The sequence below is a fragment of the Lotus japonicus genome, chromosome 1 (genome assembly GCF_012489685.1).
Source record: "Lotus japonicus ecotype B-129 chromosome 1, LjGifu_v1.2".
Classification (NCBI taxonomy): Eukaryota; Viridiplantae; Streptophyta; class Magnoliopsida; order Fabales; family Fabaceae; genus Lotus; species Lotus japonicus.
Genome location: NC_080041.1, coordinates 125,896,473 through 125,907,429, shown reverse-complemented (window position 1 = coordinate 125,907,429; position 10,957 = coordinate 125,896,473). Strand labels below are relative to the sequence as shown.

Sequence of the window (10,957 nt, the reverse complement as noted above, 5' to 3'; positions counted from 1 at the left end):
TTAAAATGAATTACAAAACCTAGAAGCTACGCACAAATAACATGTTAGGATCAACTTCTCTTAATCCAGAATCAATTTTGAAATTCAAACTACTCAAAGAAGTTTCTCACTAAAATTAATTATGACCTTAGAGCCAAATTGGAAAAATATTTTCAAGCATGCACTCAAGATACTCCCCTGGATTAATTCTAGCTCCAAAATCAATTGTAAAACGGTTTTCAAACATGCGTGTAAGAAAGCTACAATATGAACTCAAGCTGAAAAATGACACACCACAAAGTAAGATTATCAAACATATGCCATCAGCATGGATAACCTTCACCTCCACATTTTGAGCAACAGCTGCAGGTATACTCAGCACTATGACTAAAATGAAACTGGTGGGAGGAAATTAAATGACTGTGAAGTCATTTTTATTCTTCTTTCCCATTCAATAGTGTCGACATTTAATGAGAGTCAAAGAAACAAAACTAAAATATTGGTGCTTTCTTTGGCAAGGAGAGATCCAAACCCCAAATACAACAAATCTCAAGCCTCTTTTCTTACAAGGTAAATTGTCAGCTCAAAGGCCCTCAAAGAACCGAATGTGGTCTTCAAATGTCTCTCCGTGTCGGATTTTGCTCACGGATCCATCATCTTCAACCTAAAATATTTTACAACATAAAATATTATGGTTCATAACAAAAATGTATTAAGTTGTATGTTTTTTACAAGCAGTTGGTGCTTAAAAGAGCGGAAGCTAAAACTTCTAAGGGTTTTATACAATAGGTGGATATCGAATAATACCATTGCCAGCAAGACATTAGCTATTCAATATTATATTGTGGAAATCGAATAATACCATTGCCAGCAAGACATGAGCTATTCAATATTATATCTTTCAAGTCTCAAGCATTAACTGTGAAAAGCAATATTTTTAGTTTTTCTTTTCTTTTTCAATCGATAACATGCAAAACATCAAATGATTTTATTTACGACCTTGGAAAAATAGAAAATATTAAGGGAAATCATTGAAAAAGATGTTACACAAAATGGTTTTACTAACAATGCATTAATTTTTTCATCAATAATTATCAAAATGCACTTTGCCAATCAAAATCACTCTACTTTCAAGAAGCCTGCCTACTAGATTAGCAAATCGAAGAAGGCTGTGCCATACCCAATACTCAGGAGGACGCATCTTCAGATTGTAAGTTGATGCCATGCTCATGCAATAAGCACCAGCATCATGAACAACCAGACCAGTACCCTGCAAATGAAACTCAGATGAGATAGCTTAACAAACTTCAAAGTTCAAACAAGTTTTCATTGTTGTCATCACCATCATAGTAAGCCAGTATATTATTTCGGCAACTATTTAATTATGAGATCAATAATATATTACCTGGGCCGGAGTTTGAAGTTCTCTTTCTTTTCCTAAGAAATCTGCAGACTCACAGACAGGGCCAACTACATCAAAAGTTGCTGTCTCAGCATTTTCTGGAGCAGGGGAAACCAGCTCTATGTGCTGCAAAACAATGAGATGTTATCAACTATTCATTAAGTTGGCACATAAAAAAACCATAATGATCCATGAAGGCGAGATACTTGACGCAGCATGGGTATAACGCAGATGCAAGGATACATTAAATTCTTTAAAAAACAGGGGCTGTCCAGGAGTCGGGTTCTAGCCTAATTACACAGAACAACTGCAAACCGAGTATATATAAACATGAGTCGTTTCAGTAGTGTCATGAGCCTCAGATTGGTCCTTGGGTGGATCAGTTGGTTGCAACAGGCTTTGGGTCCCAGAAGAAAAATGAACAAAAGCGGGGTGGGTTTCGAGGGGAAGGGGTAGGTTGAAAACAAACAAAAACACATACTGGAGAGAGGATCTTGAAGAGGAACATGAATACTCCCCATGCAAAGAACCCTTGTAAACAAAAAATAGAGAACGGGGAGGAAAGTTGGTGAAAATGAAAAATGAGGTTTTAGAAGCACAAAATTGTGCTCAACCATGTGTTTCTCACTCCAGAAACATTTCCGATTCACTGTTCCAGCTACTCCAGAGGCGCTTTATGCCACAACTCGCAATGAGTTGTGTAAAGGGTTTAGCTCTTCGTTTTTTTTCAATTTGCTCTTGTAAGTTGAGATAGGTTTTAAAATGGAGGTTATGTCCAAGCCTTACAGATCAATGGCGAGAGTGGTAAAGATTTCCAATTTGGCTGTTGGTTGCATTTTTAGATGTGCTGCAACACGGGGAGAAGAAAGGGGAGGCAAAGCCATGGAAAGGAAGCTTCTGGAGTGGATCGAGTTCTCTGAAGATTTCATTTCACTATCTTTCTCTATTGAAAACAACACGGCTTAACAATTTCCAACAATCAATTATGTAATCTGTCGGGTTTGGGTTCCACCAATTTTTTTTTATCAAACCCACACACCCGTATGCCAAATGTATCAGATAACAAGTTCTTTTTTGAAAAAAAATAAAAAAATTGAGGATTCTCCTTGGACATGATCTAGAAGTATTATACGTGAATCGATATCCGACACTAATACTTTAGCAATATTGACCATCCAGGTTTCATAGATAATGATCGTAACCTGTCCCAAGCAGTTTATTAGGAATGCATCATAATTCTATAGATAACAGGTCTAAATGTTATGTTAAATTTAACTGACTCATTTTCAATCTGCTTCCAATATTTAGTGTAACTGCGTACGTTGCAACATAGGCTGTTGACATCCAAGAGAAAAAAAGAGGATAGTTAGTGTTACACCTTGTAAAATCTTAATGACATTAAACAACAATGGAAAACTATAGTTCATAGTTCAACCCATTTAAATAGATTTTGCATAATTTTTCATTAATCATTAGCATGTTTTGTGATAGAAAACATGTGGCTGACACATCAAAAGCATACTCCTTGGCAAGGTGAGAACCAAAACCCAAAAATACAGGATTTTTTTTCTATTCACTAGATTTGGCGTGGGCAAGAAGCGGGCTGTGGCCTATGAAATCCAAGCCAACCATAACGATAATATATTAATATGTTGAGTAAGTTTTAATACTTGTACTACATGATATGTTAATTGAAAGCACATGCACCTAGAGGTCTAGACTCTAGAATCCTTCGTTAATTTTCAATCTAAACCACAATGTAGAGAGCCATCTGACACAAAATGCTAATAGGAAAAAACTGTTTGTTATACATCGGAACCAATATAATGCCATAAAGGCAAGCCATACCTGGTAAGCATCGTAAAGACTTGGGCGGATAAGTTCAGCCATACTTCCATCAATTACAATGAAGTTTTTAGATCCATTAGTTTTGACACCAGTCACCCGGTTAACTAAGCAACAGGTGTTTGCTATGAGTGATCTCCCTGGCTCAATGATGAGATTGAGATTACGAGAAAGAACAAGCTCCCTTACCTACTCCAACCATGAAAACAAAAATATTGAATTAGCATGATGGTGTAAAGTGTACAATCAAATAACGTGACACACAGCTCTAACTCTTTGATGTTAATAAGAAGTTAAGAAGAAGTAGATGCTCATCTATGATTAGTAACACATGCAAACATGCATATGAAGCACCTTTGACTCATACAATACCACATATCCCTTGAGATCTGAGACAGCTTAGTTGGTAGACTTATGGGACATGCAACATTAAATGGCGAGTTCAAATATGAACAACTTACCAATGAGTTACTACACAGACCTAGTGTTACTAGGACCTCCTTTATCAGCCATTTGCTACAAGTGAAAGGTTTCTAATTAACTTATACAGAAATTTAACATGCATGAAAATTTCTCTCCTTATCAAAGATTCAATACCCTCAAATATGGATTTTATTACAAATGTATTAGTTATAAAACAAGCTTATTCAGCACATGTCCCTGCATGTCACAATTACAAAGTTGAAAATGTTGCGATTTAATTGTATAATATTGCAATCTAAGAATACCCATTTATAGCCACTAGTGATATTCTTTATTCTTATAAGTTATTTCAAACTTAATCATGTATAATATGGAAAGATAAAGTGAGAAATAAGGGTAGAATCCTCACGGTATCAATTAGATCTCTGGGTGTAGGAAGAACAGCACCAGTATGATAATAATCTATTCCAAGTCCACCACCAATATTTAAATAATCCACTTCAAAACCCTGAGCTCGGATTTCGTCAATGTAGCTGACCATAATATTGGCTGCATCCCTGAAAATGTCTACCTGGAAACAGGAAAACAAAACAAGCAACAAATATTTCAACAATTATATGTAGAAAAAGAATAAGAGTCAACATATGACCGTGCAGGTTGACCTAGGAAGGAAAAGAAAAGCATAATAAAGGTTGGAAAAAAATACACAGCACAAATATATCCCAAAGTAGCAAAGCAATAGCAGCAGAAAAAAAATAAAGAACTTCGGGATAACCTTGGTAATTGTCGATCCAAGATGACAGTGAGCCCCTACAAGCTTTAGTTCATTAGGATGTGCCTTCACAGAATCTAAAAACCACTGCAGCTTCTCATTTCTAATGCCAAATTTGGAGTTCTTATTCCCAGTGGCAACATAAGGATGGACCTAGGGATAACAAACATAAATTTTAGATATTTCAGAACAATATACTCGTACTGTTCACCATGCAGAAGAGAGCTAGAATCTGGAGGTCTCAAGTTGGAATAACAATGTTGTTCACAAAGGAGTCAATTGCCACTAATAAAAAATGATTGTGACAATGAAAGTAAAAGCAAGAATACAGAAGGAAACCATTGTCACTGATGAAATTGAGGATTTTATAATGTTATTGGAAGGGATATATCATACAACAAAACAAACACCTTTATACAACTAGGTGGGATTAGGTACATGCAAGGTAGATATGATATGCCTGTAAATGTTTTAGATTATTGAAAGTAATCCATAGTTATTTCCCGGAGCAATGCATCAAATAGAACTAGATGAATGTGTTAGTCACTAAAAGTTGTCAGTTTCTTCTAGACTTAAAAGCTAAAAATCATTTCAGCCCCATCGATCCATGTGGCTAAAATATTTTTTGTTAAAATGTTGTATACTCTTTTTGTTCATTGGGAACCTTTTATGTATCCGTCTATACCTCAGTTGCTTATCAATTACCAATATGCGGAACAACTACTGCGCAAAAATTGCTAAAGTTATAAGTGTTGTAACTTGTAAGTAAACTACTTATGTAGCATATCTCACAATAATATACCTGTGGATCAACATCAGGATTAATCCGAAGCAAAACATTCACCCTCTTCCGAGCAATCCTTGCAGCCTCAACAATGTGCTCCAAGTCAAATTCACTATCAATGTTGATAAACACACCTGCTTGTGCAGCCAAGACCAAATCCTCCAAGATTTTCCCATTCCCATTAAAGATACACCTATTCATCCATGTATAGAGTAAAAAATCTCATAAATGATCAACAACAGAATACAACAACCTATGCAAAAAATGTCAAACAGATAAAAACATAAATACATAAGGACACATAAATTCAACCTTGTAGGATCAAACCCAGCACGAAGAGCCAATCTGAGCTCATTCCCACTAACAAGCACAGCACCACAACCTAAGCTTCTCAAATGCTCCAGAATCTTCAAATTATTGTTAGCCTTGATAGCGTAACCGATTATCGATGTCAATCCTTCCAATGCATCCCTATAAGCTTCAACATTTCTGGTAATCTGGGGCTTACTGTAGAGATAGAAAGGTCGTTTGTCAACAGCTTCCATGATGTCCTGCACCTTGTTGCCTTCACAACAGAGATACCCATCTTCGGATTTGGTGAAACAGTGGTTGAAATGAGCTGCTTTGTTGGAGTCTTGTACGGCGGTTTTGGGCGTGTTTGGAGAGAGAACTGCTCTGAGAACAAGGGGTTTGAAGGTGGTGGATTTGAAGGGTAGAAATGGGGTTTGGGAAAGAGGGTTTGGGTTGATGGAGTGAATGTAGGGTTTGGATAGGGAAGGAGAGTGAGAGAGGAGGTGTGTGCTTGCCATGGCAATAGAGAAGAAGAAGAAGAAGACAGTGAGTTACAGTTTCAGTTGCAATGGGAGAATCACAAGTCAAAACCCATGTCAATGTTCCAAGCAGGAGTGGAAATAGAAATAGGCCAGGCCTCTAACACGGGCTTATGACCTAGCCTGTTTAAAACCGGGTCTAGCCTGCCTGTTTTATAAAAAATGTTAGATTCAAGCTTCTTATAAGAAGTCTATTTAGTTAAATTGAGCAGATTTAACCAGTGACCCTTTGGCCACCATTTAAACCATCGTTGATTTTTCAAATTATATGTTTTCTTTCTCCTTGTGACCTTTCATTTAAAGATCAATTACAATTTAATTGTCATTATAATTTTGATTATACATTTTCTTTGTCATGTCACTTTTCATTCCTTTTCAATTGTCAATTATAGTTATAACTTATTTTTACCCTTTCAATTTTTACGGTCTCTCTCACAATACTCTCTCTCCCCCTCAGAAAATAAAAACCTATCATAGATAAAATATAGGCTAGACTTAGACCTTTTAAAGTATGTCTAGCCTAACCAAGTGGGTTAGTAGTGGTTCAGCACTTCATCTTTTAAGCAAGTGGTTGGGGGTTCGAATCCCAACTCTTGCGAATAGAAAAAACTCCTTGGTCAGCCCCCTACCGCTTAGTGCGCTGACCGTGGGGCGAGGGATTAGTCTCATGGCTGTCGGCTGTGGGGATAACTTGGTTAAGACAAAAAAAAAGTATGCCTATCCTATTTATGCAAAGCCTCACATGACCTAGTCTATTTTCACCCCTAGTTCCAAGTTATGTTTTTTTTTTTTTTGAGAAGGTTCTAAAATGGTGTTGTTAGAAGAATTCAGAGGGCCCAACCAAATTATAAGTCAATGGTTTTTTTTTTTTACCAAAAAAAAATGAATGGTTTTTTTCTTTGGTCAATATTTTCAAACGTGGGCTCTGACTCAATCTAATTGGGCTGGGTAAGGATTTACTTTAAAAAAAATGTATGGGCCGAGGTGCTTTTAGACAAGGTAAGTGAAAAAAAGTGATATACATAAGTGGTCTAAGACATCATCCACATACATTCATCACATAACCTTCAGATAATGGGTGAGTGAATCATTCCACTTGTAAATTCTTGAACAATTGCTTATCAATCCAATGTGAGACTATTTCATTCACAATTATTACTTCAACATATTGCAAGCATACCCCAGCCAAGGTATTTTCAAAAGTGGCGTCATATGGATATAATTTGGGTATAGAAGAACGCAATTCATGGAAAATAGAGTGTGAGACACATAGGGGTGGAAATAGGTGGGGTTAGGCTAGACTTTCTTAAATAAGTCTTAGTTTAGGTTTGAGTCTGATTTTTTTAAAGTTTGGTCAAATTAGATAATATATTTAAATGTTTTTTTATAATACCACATACGAGTATACTGACAAATCTATTTTTAAACATGTTAATAAACTTTATAGGCTAACGAATTAAAACATATTAAAATCATTATTACATCTAATTTTTTTTTGAAATGAATTATTACATCTAAATTAAAGTAAATATATCATCAGTTCATTTCTAAATAGATTTAAATGGTTAAATAGTTAGTTTTAAACATATAAATAAGTCAATTGAATATATTATAATCAATATGCACTTTAGAAATAATAAAAATAATAAAATAAATTTATTTAATTAGGTTGGTTTGTTAGACTTATAAGACTTTTTAAGTGGTCTAAGCCTAAGCCTCAATTTTTTAATTAAGTAGACTTTTAAAAAACCTTAGTCTTATCTTTTAATATTATTTTAACCTGATTTGAGTCTGATGTAGACAAGGCTGTAAATTCTTCCCAAAAGTCAAATCTATTCGACACACAAGTTAAACATTTATATGTAATACATGGAGAACTAGTGGATTACGAACTTTTTGAGTGAATTGGCCTGAATTTTTTAAATGTATGTTTTTGTACAATCTAGCTAAAGGTAAAAAAATGATTACAATTTTTACTTTTTGTTGTTTTTTCATTAAACAGAAGAAGTGAAGGGAAATTTTGCTTTTCTTTTCATCTATTTTCTTCTCTCAACTTTCAACCATTCTGAACAAACTATGGACTTCACTCATTTTCTCACTATGAATTATGTGAGACAACATTATACAATTAACACTTTTGTTTGTAAATTTCAATCTTTGAAAGTCAAATTATTATGAAAAATATGAAAAACTCAATCATATTTTCATAATGATTTTAAGAAACACTATCCGCAAATTTGAAGAACAAAAGTGCCAATTGCCATATGGGGTGATCAATGTCATCTGACATTGGCTACCAATTTTCGGGTACAAACGTTATGAAGAGCGCAATGGTCATGATTGAGACACACAAGGTAACTTGTAAATTTCTTTTGAAATAAATCCATTGTCGGTTAATGATTAAAAGGACAGATGAAAAGGAGAGGTTATTCATTTTTGACATAGCTTAGACTCTTCTATTTGCACATAAAAAGGTTAATTTCTGTTCATGGTGAAACATGAAGATAAGATCATTTGATATGGTATCTTCCCTATCCAACATGGTATAAGAACATGGTTTAAGAAACTGCAGTTAATGTCATTACAATTGTCCTTTTAGCTTAAGAAAACTGAAAGCAGATGCTGAGTTGAACCACAAAATTTGAAACCATGTTATGGTTATATGGTACCTAACATAACAGTAAAATATTCCCTGAGAGGTGCGTTTATAAGGTTGTGGTCCTAGAACTAGATGTTTCCCCAAACTAGCACTGCATAATGCACAGTCAATGGCCAAGACTAGCTACTTAATTCAGACATGTTGACTGATATGAAGAAAGGAGCTTTTTCTCTCACCCTTTTCTCCTCCCTTTTTTTCTCTCTTTGCTTCCAGATGAAGCTCTTTCAAAATGCTAATGTACTACTAGTTTACTTTTACTTTTAACTTTTTACATTCTTCTATTATTACTATGTTTTCTTCCTTTGAAAACATCATAGGTTTGAACAATGAATGTTCAAAATGAATAAGTGTGTGTTTGGTTTAACTCCAATACTCAGTTAGCATTAGTTAGCATCCATTGGAATGACAAATCTCACTTTCCAGTTATAAAAAGATGACTGGAAGAATTTGGAGCGTTTCTGTTAAACGTAACTCATCAATAAATCACACAGAGCTTAAAAAGCCTATAATGGGGAATTCATTATGTATGTACATAGCACATTTTTGGAAATCTTTACACAATTTGAAGCCAAATTTAATAAGTTCTCTAATGTGAATAGCTTTTGTGTATCATAAAGAAACATATTCAAACATGCTAATGATTTTGTCAACGCCTCCTTTTTTTTCTGTTGCATAATGAAAGGCATCTTTTTGGTAAAGCTAATTCCAAGTAATGAGAACTTGCTGAAGGAATCAAAAGTGTTATATATGACCTTGACTGGAGTTGTTACCTTTTAACTCCTCTTTGCAATGACATTATTCATTAACTTTCAACATCATTTCAAAGGAATGCACCAGAAGAATTCATGACTACACAACCACTCAAAGCTTTTTATGGAGATATCTCCAACCAATAGCCTCAAATGGTACAAAGCAGTTCTTCCAAGACCACACTGGCAATTGCTAGATGAGACCGGGGACCAAAGATGGCAATCATATTGTCCTCAGATGCATGTGCCCCATGACCCCTTTAACCTTTTCTTTGAATCCCATGTTGCCCTTGCCAACACATGGCACTGTCCCATTGATGAAGGGAAAGGGCCATACAAACTTCAGTTTCTTTGTCCAACTGAGCTTATAGATCCCTAATGCACTTCCACTTAAGACCTGACCCGATCGGACTTAAATTTTATGTTTTCATTTGATGTCTCATTTCTTGTCTCACTAATTAAATTGTGTCATGTTATTTAAAAATCAGTCATATAAAGCCATAAGTGTCATACTCATGCTTACGTGACACAATTTGATTGACAGGACATGAAATAAGACATCAAATGTTGACGGATGATTTTTATCCGCCTCCGATCACCCCTTAATGCTTGCTGGTTGAGACAGTCTCTTAAATGTTGTCTTAAGCTCTTTAATTCCCACCTTTTGAGCCCAAAAACTAGTTACTTCAAGATAAGCCATGAATATCTATCTTTGTCTCGTACTAGGTCCCATTTGTTATCATTAAGGTAAATTCTGTGGTACCCATAAAACATTCTGGGTATGGTACCCGCGTTGAGTAATTTAATAGATGATTATTATATTTTTTTAGGTAAATTTACAGTTTCGCATTTCATTTTCCTATTCAACTAATTTCATCTCATGAAATTTGTTTTTTAATGAAAAATGGTTTAGTTGTAGAGATGAACGATGATGGTTGAGATACGCGCAAAATGACTATGATTGACGGATGAACAAAGCCTAAAAAAACACAACCTACAAATCTCATGTCTCTAAGAATGAAATATTACATCATTACGATAAAATAACATCAAAGTTATAACTTGTACATGTTTCTTTATTATTGAATTATCTCATTTTGGGTACCATACCTTGATTTGAGTTAAGGTACCTATCATTAATACCTAGCAATATTTAAGTTGGACCATGGTTCTATGCATCACCCCCACAAGTCATGTGTTGTTTTCTTTGTTTAGCTCTCAATAGCATGTTTGGATTCAACTTCTTTTTCTCCAAAATCAATTATAGCACCTAAAAGCTACTCATAGAAGCTTTTCCTTGGAATTGATTTTGGCTTCAGAAATAATTGTAAAAGAATTTCCAAACATGTAAAGGACTATGTTATCTGTTTGATGTTTTCTTCGCCAAACAAGATAGAAGTTATGGAATGATTCTTGACTAGTTTGACTCATTTGGTTGGGTGGAGAGTGCTGAAGTTTCATTGTTTAATATTATTCTTGGCCAAATAGCACTATAGTTATGGTGGACAGTGCAC

The 10,957-nt window shown here is 34.9% G+C and overlaps 1 protein-coding gene across 1 annotated transcript; it reads right to left on the bottom strand.

Moving 5' to 3' along the window:
• Positions 1-258: 258 nt before the first annotated feature.
• LOC130730356 (diaminopimelate decarboxylase 2, chloroplastic-like) lies at positions 259-6,140 on the bottom strand. Its single transcript, XM_057582343.1, has 8 exons — positions 5,518-6,140; positions 5,224-5,398; positions 4,425-4,574; positions 4,059-4,220; positions 3,230-3,415; positions 1,385-1,507; positions 1,160-1,249; positions 259-643 (listed from the first exon to the last, which is right to left on the bottom strand). The coding sequence occupies exons 1-8, from the start codon at positions 6,012-6,014 to the stop codon at positions 563-565; spliced, it is 1,464 nt and encodes a 487-aa protein (XP_057438326.1). The 5' UTR covers positions 6,015-6,140; the 3' UTR covers positions 259-562.
• Between the last annotated feature and the right edge of the window lie 4,817 nt (positions 6,141-10,957).